Raw genomic sequence first — 15,017 nt, 5'->3', positions numbered from 1 at the left:
CTTCCCATGCAAATGTTATTTATAGAACCATGTTATCATAAACATTAAAACCAGCAGTCATTTCTACTTGCACATGTAGTGAAGTATAACTACTCCTTGAACACCTTTTAAATGTGGAAGATATCAGCCAACTCAAATCTGAAATCATACTTCCTAAGTGCTGTCTCACCATCAGATTCCCCTGGAGCGCAGCAGAGGGGGCCGGACTGTTGATGATGAAATTATCATCATCAGTTCATCATCAGAAATCCAAGATCACAGATATAATCAAAAAATGAAAACCGTACACATTAGCAAATACGATTTTAATTTGCCTAGTTGTGTGGTTATGTGTAAAATCACTGCAGTGAACACCATCGACTGTGCTGTCAGGTGAAACAGTCAGCCTGATCGCTGTATACATGTAAATGCTGTGGTGCCACTCAGTGCGTAGTGCTGCATGGACTGTCACTGTCCTCACACTACTGAGGACAATGTGAATGAACTTATACAATTTGATCTATAAACTCCACCTCACTAACAATCACTTGTTCTCTGTACCAGAAAAATGCATTTTCTTCATCTTTCTCTCATTGTGGCCATGATGCAGTACATAGAGGGATCCATGTCCGCTCATTTCCAGGTTGTTGCAGGAGTTTATAAAATGAAATTGTGCATTGTTGGGCATATAGCTGGTTTTATAAATTTGAATATTTTCGCTTGCAAGCCATTTCCAGCTTTTGGGCGCATGTTCATTTTTGGTATGTTATATAATGTTATATAAATGAGACCCCTGATGATTTCCTCCTGTCTAATTGACCTATTTCATAGACGAGATGTAAATTAAGGGGCGAGTGTTAATCAAAGATAATCACTTTGTCGATTAAGTAGAGGGCAGTCGAACAAAGAGCTTCACAAAATGATTCAACACAACATTAAATCCAGACAATTTGCATTATTGTTTTGTTTCTCACATTAACAGAACAGATGGGTATCAAAGAAAGACACATTTTAACCTCCAACGTTACATATTGCAGCTATTAATCAGTGATGAGGATGAAAACGCTCCAGTTTTCACACCAGCTCTCTCCTGACAGGCTCTCATAATTTCAGTGCTCGTCCAGGCTCTAAAAATAGGCTGAATTTGGAGGCGCAATTAGTTTCTACGTTGACACTAGACCCCATACCTGTCAATCACAGGCTGGCAGTGGAGAGGGGGTGTGTCAAAAGTTTTAGCGTGACAGGAACTATCTGCGTATATAAAGACATCCCTGTCATTATCATATTAGAGGAGATGGGAACTTCTGACAGTGGAGATTAAAGTTGTATTCTACCTCGTTCAGAGGACTCATGTTGCCTCTCCTGTTTCCATGTTCATCTGTTTTCTCTTTCTTTCAAAATAAGTCTGGAGAATTTAAAAAAATTTCTATAATGACATTCTTAATTAAAAACGGTGCCTAAGTAGAAGCATAGATTAATCTTTTAATGAGTTTGGTATAAAGCCTTACAGTTAATTCCATAATCAAAATGACATATCTTTCCTCTCACCTGTAGTGCCATTTATTCATCTAGATTGTATTGGTGTGAGGAGTCAAGTTTTGGAGTTGTCAGCTGTAGAGATGTCTGCCTGCGCTAAAAAATGCCTTTGAGAAACTCTCTTTCCAGAAATCAGGACCCGGTTTCTCTAGATAATCCACAGATCTTGTTGTAAAACTTTTCATTAAGGAACTTTTTCTTTCCATATCAACAAGCAGAAGAAAGCTTGGATCGACAAATGGACGAAAGGCGAACTAACAAAGCTTACTAAGCGAGCTAACATTAGAGCTCAGCTTCTGTTTGGATGTGTGGCACCCATTTTAAAAATAAAATGCCATTCTGGCAGCATGTACTGAGTTTTAAGAGGTTGAACACTGAACATCACATTTCAAACATGAACCAAATCTAAAATTGTGTAATTCAGGTGTTACAAAACATGTGCATTTTTAACGTTACACACATTCAATTTTGCCATTATTGAGTTCAAAACGTGTAGATTCTGGTTGTAACACGGAAATGGGCTCGTGTCTGTGACACAAAAACAGGAAAGAATGAAAGAAAGAAAGTTCAAACCGCTGTTGAAAACCAACATGTATTGCTGATTAAGCTTCCTTAAACTACTTCTACTACTAAAGAAGGGGGCAACGGTGTGTAATAGACCAGACAACACCACAGAAGCACTCTCATAGTGGGAGTAGATGAGAAGTCCAGAACATATATCAGACACAGTATGTACACACAGACATTTCAGACTGACACAACAGAACACATTCACACACTGAATGACACCCGGACATTTATCTCCAGTGAGGTTGAACAAGGCTGCTGTTCAGGGAAATGGGCGCTCACAAACTTACGCAGCAATGGAGATGTTGGCTGCTGACATTGGACTGACTTCCTTCACCTCCAGAGCCTTCTGCAGGGCAAGCTTCTTATTGGCTGCCTCCTCCTGCTCCTCTTCATCCTTAAGCCAGTAAAAACATAGACATAAAACTGAGCTAAATAAAAAATAAAGGCAGGGCTTTTCAGGCGCTGATGTGATGTACAACATTGCCTTCTGTTACTAATGTGTTTTCAAATACAACCTTCTGAGCCAGCCTACCTTAGTCAGCTCTTGTGCATTTGCGAGGTTATCAACAGCGATAGCCAAGAAGACATTCAGGAGGGTGTCTGAATAACAACAGGACTCAGGAGAAAATATAGATGTGCAGTATATATCCTGTGATGAAACATGCAATACTTTTTTTTCTCAACCAAACTAAGAGTAGGGCCTCAAAATAATGATTTGGACGAACTGTCAGTATGCTTGTCAGGTGTAGTTCAAGGTTTGTATTGATCAAGTGTGTCAGAGAAATAATTGGCCAAAGAAATTGACTTCTTAGGACTTTGAGTAAGGCAGAGTTTTATGAACCATCTCCGCCATTCTTTAGAAAAGCTCCAGAGGAGTCCTAACCAGTAAGGAGATGCCATTCAGGCAGTAAAATGCAGAAGCATTATTTGTGAGGAGTTTGTCGATAACACAACCTTTGACGGTTATCTCAATTTAAAAAAGGGTACAAGCTCTCAGCACAAAACTGAAGTCCAATCTTAAAGCAGCTAGGAAAACACAGCTTGGCATCTGTGCATTATTTTGGTCTGTCAAAACCAACAGTGTCTGCAGTAATAAATCCAACTTTGATTGCTCATACACCTCAGTACATTATTTCCCCTTCCACTTAGCGTAAAAATACAGAATATGGATAAACATGCCAACCTTTGGTTTATCCATTATATTTGTTTTAAATGAGAGATTATTGCTGATGATCTTGTTTATGCTGACTCATTTTAGAATTCAATATAGTTTATTATATTATACTATTGCTATAATTCTACTACTGCTACCTGATGGGCAAAATATCAACCTTGCATTTAGATGCTGTATCTCAGAATCTCAAAAGAAGCTGGCAATGGGCATGTTATACTCCCAAGAAGAAAAATGCTTCTTAGTTTGAACGATTCCTTGACCTTTCCTCGTATGCCTTATGCAAGGTTTTCAGCTCCTCAGCTAAGGAACAAAACTGTCAGTTTGTTCTTTGTTCTTTTTTAAATGAGGTGGAATCATCACTGTGGTATCTTGTTGGGCTGAATTAATGGTTAAAGGTAGAAGTTTCAAAATGAAGTGCATTCAAGAATGGAAATGTGCTTGATTTTTATTGTGTGTGTTGATAGACACTATTATCCCTCAATACAAAGCAATAAAGGCAGTGAGGAGCTGATCACACCTGGACAAAACAATGTTCTACCTGAAACCTTATTCTACATTTCGATCTTGCTCCTCTTAACTAAGATGTCAAAGAGGATACAGTTTCCAAAGAGCGTGAGGACAATGAAGTAGACAGAGGAGAACATGCCGCGGCGAACACCTCCTTGAGACTCAATCCCGTGGTACATGACAGCGTTCCAATCCTCGCCAGTCAGAATCTGAGAAAGACAAAAGAGTCAGAGTGACGCCGCAGACATGGGGCTGGTTGCAAAGCACTGTGCAAATCTCACCAAGTGTAGAGTTAAATTACTTTACAGAGGGAAGGGTTATGAGCACAGGGTAATTGAAGGATTATCAGCAAGCTCATTAAGGGACAGAAGGTAGAAAAAACAGACATTCCTGTTAATTAAAATGATTGATAACAATCTTTCTTGCTCCAAAAAGTCAATATTCTCTCATTCATTCGGACGAGTGAAGTGCACTGTGTTAGTGTGCTGGTATGTGCCTTACCTGGAACACAGTGAGGATGGCTGCTGGGAATGTATCAAAGTTTGTTGTTGGTGTCTCATTTTCAAAGTTAAACCTGGAAGAATCAGAATCCGAATATCATCATTATGAAAAGTTCAAATAATAAAAACACAGTACCATTCAGATCTAAGTGACATCTGGCTGTAGTTCAGGAGAAAATACAGTGAACCTTACCCTTAAGTATTTTTTAAATTATGATTAAAATCTATAAATATCAGGAAACCACTTGGATAAATAATGTCAGGGACCTACTGCTGGGCTGTTTATTTTTCTTCTTTTTTTACCGAAACAACCACTTCTTTTTAAGAAAATTAGTACATTTCTCAGAGGTGAAATATAACACATTAAATGCTAGATATTGCACTACAGAACCAGCATCTCAGGCGAATACAAATGCACGCCTTGTTTACTCAATAAACATGGGTAAAAAAGTGGCCTCAGAAAACATGCTGCTGCTGAAACTCAAGATTAGTTACTGCTTAGTCTACATCTCAGAAACATTCTTTAAGTATACTGTTTAGATGAAATACGAGAACGTTTCTTACAAGCAGCCATGTTGAAAACAGACATGGCTAAGACAGGGACGGACTCACATGCACTACAGTACACACTCATGATAAAGTCATGATAAACTGCGAGAAGGGAACTAAAGAAGGTGTTAAATCAGCAGCAGCAGAGAAGAGGTGACCCAAAATCAAATGTTTTCTTATTTTTAGGTTGTGGTTTGCTGGTTAATTCTTGTAAAGCTGCACTGATGACCGTGGTGTTTATTCAAAAGTGATAATGAGTTAAACCCAAACATTGCAAAGTGACTTTCATAGAAAAGGAATTAATAACTGGTTTGGACATAGGACCTCAGTGGCTATGTTGTTTTGCTAGTGTATGTTGACCTTTAAATGTAATTTATTTTGTTGCCTAAAGCGGTTCTTTCTTATAATAGGTCTATCACAGATAGAACGCCCTTCTCGACTAAAATGTAACACTGTAACGTTTTCTCTGAGTACGCTTTTATTGACCTACTCTTTACTCTTACCTGAGAACATTTTTACACAAATCATTATATTTTACGGGAGCTCAGTTTCAGTGGTTTACTACCGGCCCTTTCTTAGTCATCGTGTTTCCAATCTCAGCAATAAACCCTTTGAATGCAATGTTATCAAAACCGATGATGGCATGAGTTATTATGTGATCTGAATCTAAACCAAATAGTAAGCTTTACCCTAACACCAAGCCTGACTAAAACTCACACAACTGCAAAAGTAAAGGAGTACATTTTTCAGATTCCTTCACAGCTTCAGATAGAGACTAGCTTATATATTCAAAGATGAAGGGGGTTGTTTTGTATTGATAATGGATGAGACAGACGGAGAGAGAGAGAGAGAAACATGCAGCAGCAGGACACACTAGTCACCAGGGAGCCACGGCTCCAACTTTCAAGTCCAAAACACACTGCCTCTGCAGCTCAGGGCTGAATCGTGTGACAGGAGTCATATACACTAAAAGGAGGCTTCACAACGCAGCACACAAACAAATCCACAGGGAATATTAACCGTCTTATATCGAGCAAATAAAGTTAATCTGGTGTGATGCCTAGATTTACTAATTTTCTCTTCTTTCAACTCGATCCCTCACCTGAAAAACTGACTCACCAGGAAAGATCCTTTACAGAAAATAGCCTTACAATACTGAGAGTGTTGGTTCTGGATCTGGATGTTTAAGTTTGTCCTTGTCTGAAGTGACAGCTGCAACACCAAAGAAAAAGACAAGCTATCAGCTGACAAGTGACGATATCAAGGTAGCCTGGATATGCCAGGCAGAGAAGAGAAGATTTTCTGGGGTGTCAATACACTCGCACCTCACGACTAAAGCTGTGTGGAAGAACACAGTACAGTATAGACAACCATCTTGAAACACACCCTATGGTGCCAGTACATTTTGGACCTGACACAATAACATAAAAAATATCCACAGTAAAGTTGACATTGCACAATAAAAGAACAATGATTCTCTCTTCCCCAGATAGATAGACAAATACTGATGCAGTGGTTTGGCATCTGACCTGAGCAGCTAACCCAATGTGTCAATATTTAACAATCTGGGGTTGAGACACAACTATCAACTATCTTTCTCCGGGCAGCTTCATTAGTTGCATTAATAAGTTGAATCAAATGATTGTTGTTTTTTTGGTTTCAAACAGGATACGGACACTGATCTCTGATGAAAGTCCTGAGTTTGTCTGACGAATCTATCAACAACAACCTAAATAGCGCTTTTCGGGTCTTCCAAGCTCTTACAGCCCTTTACAACACAATATGTTTATGCTCAGCCATTCTCACATCCACTCACCCAATGAAACAACCACTGGGCATTTTGGACTTCAGTATCTTGCCAAAGGTCACCCTGACATGCAGCCTAAGACAAGGAATGAACTAATGACTACCCATCAGATGATGACTAGCGCTTCCTCCTCAATCTCATCTGCCAAAAGTGACTAAGCTGCAAATGTCCATGTCCACATATATATTTTTTCTGAGCACCAGCATCTTTTTTCAATTGTTCCCAAGGAGGAGTGAGCGTCTGAGGCGGCCAGCATCTCTTTACCAACTGCTCCGCCTTTTTGTGTGGCCTCTTCTGAGCACACAGCTAGTGCTTTTCTGCCCCTTCTAGCCATTTGATAAATCACTAGAAAACCCATATCACTCAATAATATCAACCAACAAGCATCTGTCTGATTCTGATATGTACCATACATGCATGAGGAAGGTGGGGAGGGAGGGGGTGGGGGAACAGAGAGAGAGAGGAGAGAGAGGAGAGGGGGAGGGGAAACTAATTCAATAAGTCCCTTCTCCAATGCTATGTGATCATACTCTCTCTCCTTCTACCTTCTTCGCTGTGTCATTACTGCATTCTCCATGGCCTAACCCTCTCTACACCCATTACTCATCCCTCCATCCCTTTCTCAATGTTGCTTCTTCTATCACCATTCTTTAGTTTCTTTCCTGCCTGCTCTCCACCATCTCCTCCTCTCTCCCATTCTTCTCCCTCCATCCTATCCTCCTTTCTTGAGGATTAATGGACCCAGTGCAGGGAGCGGCAGTGGAGTTTCGTGTGCACAGACCTCTGTTTACTCTGATAATAGGGATTGGGCGCGTGCTGTTTGGCTTCCAAGCGACATCCACAGGGACTTCATTAAATCAATCCTGAAAACAAGAGTCACGTGAGGCCCAACTCCCCACAAGCTCGTGCCCTAACACTCCCTATATCTAATCCTTCAGACAATGGCAGCAGGTTTGCATTGTGCAAGTAAATGCAACACACATCTGTAAGAACAGGCAGGGATGTACACGTGGATTGGAGATAACAGCTGCATGATACTGAATAAAAAAAACTGAGCAGAGCCCTGGGACTGTGACATGAACCAGAACACACAAGGCATCCTGCAGTCTTATGAGGAGGCAGGTAATGAAGAAGGCTTTTTACTATATGAGGAAGGGGCCAAATACAAAAAGGGCAGCCCACTGAGAATACCAGAACTGCAATTCCACATCTCTCTTGGACCTCATTATTAAAATAGCAGAAACCATGGCACCTTTTCCAAATATCGTGCTAAGATTTTTGAACATTCATGTCAACATTTTGCAATAAATTGTGGTGGTAATTAAAAATGTAAAGTGAAAGAAGATCAAGTTTCATATAGTGTGCAAATGAATGTAGTATTTCAGGCGTGTCTGTTGAAATTGACAGTGTCAGTTTACAAAGTTACCACGGGCCTTCCAATCATGCCATGTAGTGCTGTCTATAAGCTCCATAAACAAAATGGTTGTTTTAATTAGCTGTGGTATTTGTTTGCTTATAATGATAATAATTTAATTAATGACTTCACAATTGTCAGAGCTTTATAAAACCTGCCTGAGAAGACTAATTCTGGAAAAGGAGAGGCCCCTCACTCTCTAACTTGTAATTATAATTTGCTTCTTGACATTTTTTAAGTTTGGCAAATTATGATGGAATAAATGTGACAATTTGAAGCAACTGCAAAAGTCATGAACATTACTTGCAGACTGAGTATACTGAGTATAGACCGAAGGGTCATACTCATATTTGGTATGAAATAAAATAGTACTTATATTTTCAAAAAACACTACTTTTCTCATATGGTGCATTGCTGTAGCATCCCTTTTCACGTTGTGTATTGCCACTGAACAAGCTGTTGCATTTGATGAGTTAGGAATGATGACTAGTTGGCATCCAGAGCAAAAGAAATGTCATATGAGGAGATTGAAGAATTAGTGAGCCTGCACAATGAGAAAGGCCTCAGCTGGAAATATGAAATGCCTTCACTCCTTCTTCCAAAATCAGAGTTTGTCAACAAATGCAGTCTTTACCTTTAAAACCAAAAGCTACAAAGCAGCAAGCAGGAAAGAAAAAAAAAAATGTTATTCTATTACAGTAAATCCTGCACGTTTCCTTTGAGTTTATCACATATTTTTTTCCCCATGTGATGTCCTCTGAGTCTCAGCAGGGAGATGGTCCTCTGCCTCAAGCTGTTTATCTTTCAATTCACACAATTTTACCAGGAGATTACTTTTGCAGGAACACAATCTCTGAGCCAAAAATAAAGCATCTCTTCTTCTTAACGAACCATTTAATCTATTTAAGGTTGAAAGCCTATTTTTCATTAAACAATTGAAATCATCTGCCTGAGGGATGGTTGTGTTTCTTTCTACATTTTGTGAAACAATGCATGGCATCATCTACAAGCATAAGATAAGCCTATTCTTAACATACACATGGTTCTTGGCTCAAGAAAATTGAAAATCTGAAATTATTTGACATCTAGGATTAATTTTTTAGATTTTTAGCCCTAAAACAAGCATGAATGGTCGTATGGACATTATTTGCAGAGAACAGTGTGCTGTGCTGGCTGGAAGCACCGTGTGGACGTCAGACTCATCTCACGCTTGTCCATCACCAGACACTATTGCGATGCTAATGATGGCGCCGACTTTTGTAAGGCTCGGCGCCATGGCAACAGCCTGCTGCTTCAAAGACATCCTGTTGTGGCGTGGTGGTGTTTGTGAAGGCTGTCAGTCCAAGGAGGTGAAACTTCATGTCAAAGAGGCATTTCACTTGAGAGTGTAGGCTACCTGACAGAGCAGTGACAGCATGTAACTACACACACCGGTGACTGTACACTGACACCATCTGAGGTCAGATCTCTGCAGTCTGTTGGGATACCAGCTGAAAGACAATCAGACAGGTTGTAAACAAACCAACAGATTGTGAAGCCCACTGAGGCAATGTGAATGTGATTTTGGACTATATAAATTAAATTCATTTAATTTGATTTGATTTACAGGCACAAGTGCTTCTCTAAGATCCTTTAACTTATATCCTTCAGGTGACACTAACTTAGAATACAGGAAAAGCTTGGAGTTTGATAGAAGATAGAGAGGGGATGACATGACGGCAAAGGGCCACAGGATGGAATCAAACCCTGATGCTGCTGAGGACTCAGTTTTCATACATGGGGTGTGTGCTCTGCCAGGTAAGCCACCGAACTTTATCTAAAAAATCCATATGAAACACAAATTCTAAACCAAAGTTGAGTACTTTATATATATCTTAAATCATGCCGTGTGTTTGTGTTTTATGAGTGTAGCCAGACGGGGCTAGATGCCAGGCCTTTGATTAACTGCAGCCAGCACAGAATCATGAGGTGTTCCTGTCATTAGAAGACATGGAGCTCCTGCTGAGAGTGATATCAAAGGGCTGCAGACAGTGCTGCTGCTCTGCCAGCTACCTGCTGCGTCAACACGTCTGTCAGCACCGCCACGCCGGGGATCACACACAAGGAGGAGGGTCAGATGGAGAGATGGATAGAGGAGACGAGGGAAGGATGTGTGTGCACGTGTGTGTGGTGAAAAAGGGAGAAAAGAGCAGCTGAGGCGCTGAACAGATAGACAGATTACTCACTGTCCTCCAAAGAGCTGCATGCCCAGCAGAGCGAAGACCACGATGAATAGGAAGAGGAGGAAGAGCAAGCTGATGATGGACTTCATGGAATTGAGAAGAGAGACCACAAGGTTCCTCAACGAGTTCCAATATCTGAGAAAAGACGGCAAACACAAAGGGAGGCAGAGAAATAACTTTTGTTTTTCATTAAATGTTACTCAACATCTATGACAAACAGGCAGTGAAAAAACAAACAGATTCAGACAAACAATGCTTGAAAATAGACAAAGACAGAAACACCCCAAACAGAGGAGGAACAAGAGGAACAAATGGCAATATGAGCTGTAGGTGGCATAAAACAAATCAATGCGTAAGTGTCTACAGCTGCCAGTTGCAGTGAATCACAGGATTACAGCTAATCTAATGAAATAATAGCACTGCCATCAAACTCTAAAAGGATTGTCAGTTCAGGGAGAAAAGAATTAAGAGAAAGTGCAGTTCCTTACATCTCCAAATTGTGGTATTTTAAAATAATTCACTCAGATTTTGAGTTTCTGATGAAATGTGTTTGTTAGTCCATTTCTACGGGACAGTGTCTTTTTGTTCATATGATACCTGTCTGAAAATTTTAGACACGGAAATCAGCAACATATGAGTAAATTAATTACTGGTGGAACATACAGTAAGAACCATGCTGTTGGGACATTCTAAGCCTCAGATCTGTCAAAACATGGAAGCTGCCCTCCACTGACTGTAAAAACAGGCTGAGATGTACCTATGTCTACTATGCTCTACAGGAGCTTTCTAGAAAATAACCGTAATGATATAATCATGTCAGGTCTGTGTGACTGCAAGTAAACATGCATTTTAATTACCTCTAGAGCCTTTACTCTATGTATTTCTGTACAATGGTGCGGTTGAATAGTATCTCTGGCCTACATTAGTATCTCTCACCTACATTTCAAATTGATTATAAACTGAGGGTAATTAAATCAGGGAAGTCCTGTGACGCCTGCACCCCAAGACCCGGACTCTCTGGAGGTATGCAGAAAGTCCATCTAAAAGACCTTATGGACTGAACTAATTAAAGGTTCGGACAGCCCTCAGCCATTGCAAGCTTACAAGGAAATGTCCAGACTTCACTGCTCTTGCATGCTTCCAGAGAGTCTTCTTGGGGTGCACACTTCATTGAACTCTACTGGTTTAATTACCCACAATTCATTGTAATAGGGTGGACATTTGGATTCAGCCTAAAAGTCACAAAAGTTTTGGCGCTACAGAAGTGTAATGTTTCCATGCAGTCAGTGTGTTAGCTGCTAGGATGAACATCTTAAAAGTTGACAGCTGTGGAGGTGCAACAAATAAAACAGAGCTTTTTTATTGTGATGGAAGTCTACTGTACTAAGTTTCCATAGTTTCATGTGTGTGTTTAGGACTGAACTCACTTGGTGACTTTGAATATCCTGAGGAGTCGCAGGGCTCTCAGCACACTGATACCAAATGATGATCCTGGTTTAACCATGTCCCAGATCACCTCAATAATACTTCCCACAATCACCTAGAGAGGAAGGATAGAAGTTATCACCTAAATAACAAACAAGACTGGTTGACCATTCAAACAAAACTAGCACTGCTGGTTAGAGTTAACGTGTGAGTCACAGCTGACAATAACTTACCCCAAAGTCAAAGCAGTTAAAGGAGGAGTGGAAATAATTCCTCACTCCGAGGCCGTACATCTTCAAGGTCATCTCAGTCAGAAACAAACCCAGGAACACAAACTCTGCTGTGACTGTTTTCCAAATGAGCAGGGTAATAAAACCAAGAGAAACAAATGTTACAGGCCATCAACAACAATAATCATGTGGGAGAGTAAGTGTGTATTTGTATGTGTGACTTACAGAGAGCTGTAGTAAGCCAAGGGGGTTGGTCATAGTGGACGATGGCTACACACAGAGTATTGAGGCCAACCAGACACAGAACGATCCAGTAGAAGCTCTGAGCTTTCACCATGCGGCGGATGAAGAAGCGGATTCTCTTCTCCTTTCGCCGGAAGTAGGAGGAGCTGTCCATCTTACCACTGCTTTTCACACTGGCTCGACCGAACGGAGAGCCCGGAGGAGCTAAAAGTGATGATGAAGAGAGGTGAGATAGGAAATGACTGTGCAGCAGTTAAATGTTTGTCATTGTTTCACAGTATTTCACAGTGAATCACTGTTGGTGTTTGCCACGTATTCTTCCTGCTACTTTGATTAGCTGCATCTCCATCATCACCCAATTCATCAAGATCATGATTATAATATACATTATGATGGTTATACATATGTATCGGTGAACAGGTGGTGGTACTTGCTTTGGAGTGAAATTACACTTGCTTTCATTGCAACAACAGGTACAAAAATGGATGTTAGTTGGTTTACACATATTAGAGCTGTCACGATTAGTAAAGTAATCGATTAGCTGATCGAACGAAAATTAGTTGCCAACTATTCTGACATTAATTTAAGTAATTTCAATAAAAATGTCAAACATTTGAAAGTAGAGGCTTCCTAAATTTAAGGATTTGCTGTTTTTCTTTGACATTAATGATAGTAAATGAGTCTTTGAGTTCTAAACTGTTGATTGGTCGATATAACTATAAGGCCATATCGCCTAACCCTACCTTCTAACGATGATGTATCCATGCTGCTCTAGACTCTCTCTCTTTCCCAAGCTTTGCCAGGATTGCACTTGTGCCTCTGGTTGCCAAAAACGAGTTTGGGCTACAGTTGTGCTACTTACCAAGTACCGGGAACTTAAATCTCAAGAACCTCAAGGTTTGTATGAGAGAAATGTAACAGTTTGGTGGGATACATAGGGATCCATTCTGCTTCACATTTGCTAACAAGCACTGAAGGTCTGATAAAAGTAACAATACCCACCCAAGGGACAGCATTAACAGCATAACATCACTTCAGCAGTCCTTGAATTCTCCTTGCAGCTGCTCATTAAAAACTATTCACCTAATACACCACAGAACTGCAGGCATCATGTGTGAAACAAGTGAGATGAGAGACGAAAATTTGACTTTACAGTGCATCTATTCCCTTAGCACTTAATTTTACGGAAACAGTTGAGATGAGATAGAATAAAAGTAGTGAAGGCAACAAAATGGTTTCAATTACCATGCTTATGCACATTACCAACTCACAGACAAGCAATTCCATGTTGTCTTTGTGTGGGACCATGAAGCCCATTAATATTAAAAAGTCTATTTTAATGTGCTGCGGGTGATTTCCTTGCTTTTTAAATGTAACAGTCTAATTAGAAAAGTTAATTATACTTCTTTTCCCTGAGGTTGTTTTGCTTCTACAGCCAGGAGAAAGAGCTTTAGGTGTCGAGATCCACACACTGCTGAATCTGCGTCTGTGATGTACATCGTCACGCTTGTTTGTGTCTCACATGATGTTTTATTGTGTTGAGGTGACATGACATACTAATCTGATAAATGGAGACCAGAAAGTCGGACAACAGGGTTATATTCATTGAAGAAGATGGGCTTTTATGTTGGCTTTTATTGTAAAGGTCGACTTTGTGAACAGGCGGCCTGTAAAGGTCAAAGGTGATATGCTGGTCACCATGCATAAAACGATGGAAGACTTACCAACAGAGGAGATGTCTGCGAAAGGATCCTCCCCCTCCTCTGCACTGATCAGGTCATTTTTACCTTTCTTGACTTTGCCTCGTTTCAGGACTGTGAAGAGAAGCACAGACAGGAAGGGAAAATAATCATATCTGAGTCTAAAATATAATATAGCAATTGCTGTTCTATATTGCAAAATGTGTAAAAGAGAAGAAGTCAATTACAGCAAGAAAGACATTTCAAATTGTACTGTATTTCAATTGAACATATCTCATACATCACATAATTGAGCTTGTGTGTGTGCATGTGCATCGAGGGGTGAGCTAATTGGAAACTATGAATAGCAGGCATCAATCATGTTTTTCATTCGGTGATTTTCTGCCTTCTTACTTGAAGCCAACCTTGGAATGAAAAACTGCCAGCACCATATGAATGCGATTGTCACATGACCAGCTCAGTGTCACTGGGGCGGTAGGCTCATTCCCGAGATCTACAACCCTATATACCTGCTCTAAAAGGCTGCTGGGTGGCAGAGCAGGCAGCGAAACAAATGAGGTTCTGACATCTAAACAATCTCTTCTCAAATCCCTTTTTTCTGTAATTGAATGGTCAGGAAGCTCTTTTTTACTGCAGTAACTGCAGCATGATAATATAAACGTTTTTCCAACTGAAAGGAAATTTCCACATGTGAGGGTGTGTCTTGAAACAAAACACAATAAAGCAGACAGATGCCCTCAAATTGAAATGTTGTCCGAGGATTGTACCCAGGTTATTAAAAATCACTCAAATGTTTTTCACTGATAAAAAAACAAACTTGCTAAACAAAAAATTGACTTGATAAGAAAGATATTTTAACAGAGAACCCTGAGAAAAATCAACTTCAATACTTGGAGTGAAGCTACAGATGCAGAAATGTTCTAATAGGTTTTCTTCTAAAACACATTACAAGTATGTTGAAAAAACATAGAGACTACCTTAAGTTAACTCATCTTTTATGTTTAGATGAAATATCCAGCCTAAAGAGTAAGCTCTTATCTCCACAGACAAGGTAAGCATGGAATAATTGTTTCCAAACCTCTACTGACTTAGTCAGTTATGATTGGCACTTTCTCCTCTACTCATACCTGTCATTCATGCGATGAAGGACAACTCCATGTT

General features: G+C 40.0%; 1 protein-coding gene across 1 annotated transcript in view; it reads right to left on the bottom strand.

The window, feature by feature from the left end:
• cacna1bb (calcium channel, voltage-dependent, N type, alpha 1B subunit, b) overlaps nucleotides 1-15,017 on the bottom strand; it is a 177,491-nt gene that overhangs the window by 61,928 nt on the left and 100,546 nt on the right. Inside the window, exons 12-20 of the mRNA XM_030436578.1 lie at nucleotides 13,881-13,970; nucleotides 12,139-12,360; nucleotides 11,917-12,029; nucleotides 11,686-11,798; nucleotides 10,262-10,393; nucleotides 4,268-4,340; nucleotides 3,858-3,975; nucleotides 2,618-2,685; nucleotides 2,373-2,479 (exon numbers count right to left, since the gene is read on the bottom strand). Of these exons, the coding sequence (XP_030292438.1) occupies nucleotides 2,373-2,479; nucleotides 2,618-2,685; nucleotides 3,858-3,975; nucleotides 4,268-4,340; nucleotides 10,262-10,393; nucleotides 11,686-11,798; nucleotides 11,917-12,029; nucleotides 12,139-12,360; nucleotides 13,881-13,970 (1,036 nt within the window). The remainder of the gene's footprint in view (nucleotides 1-2,372; nucleotides 2,480-2,617; nucleotides 2,686-3,857; nucleotides 3,976-4,267; nucleotides 4,341-10,261; nucleotides 10,394-11,685; nucleotides 11,799-11,916; nucleotides 12,030-12,138; nucleotides 12,361-13,880; nucleotides 13,971-15,017) is intronic.

This window comes from Sparus aurata, chromosome 12 (assembly GCF_900880675.1).
Source record: "Sparus aurata chromosome 12, fSpaAur1.1, whole genome shotgun sequence".
NCBI lineage: Eukaryota > Metazoa > Chordata > Actinopteri > Spariformes > Sparidae > Sparus > Sparus aurata.
The sequence above is the reverse complement of the archived record's forward strand: the minus strand, read 5'-3'. Positions and strand labels throughout refer to the sequence as shown.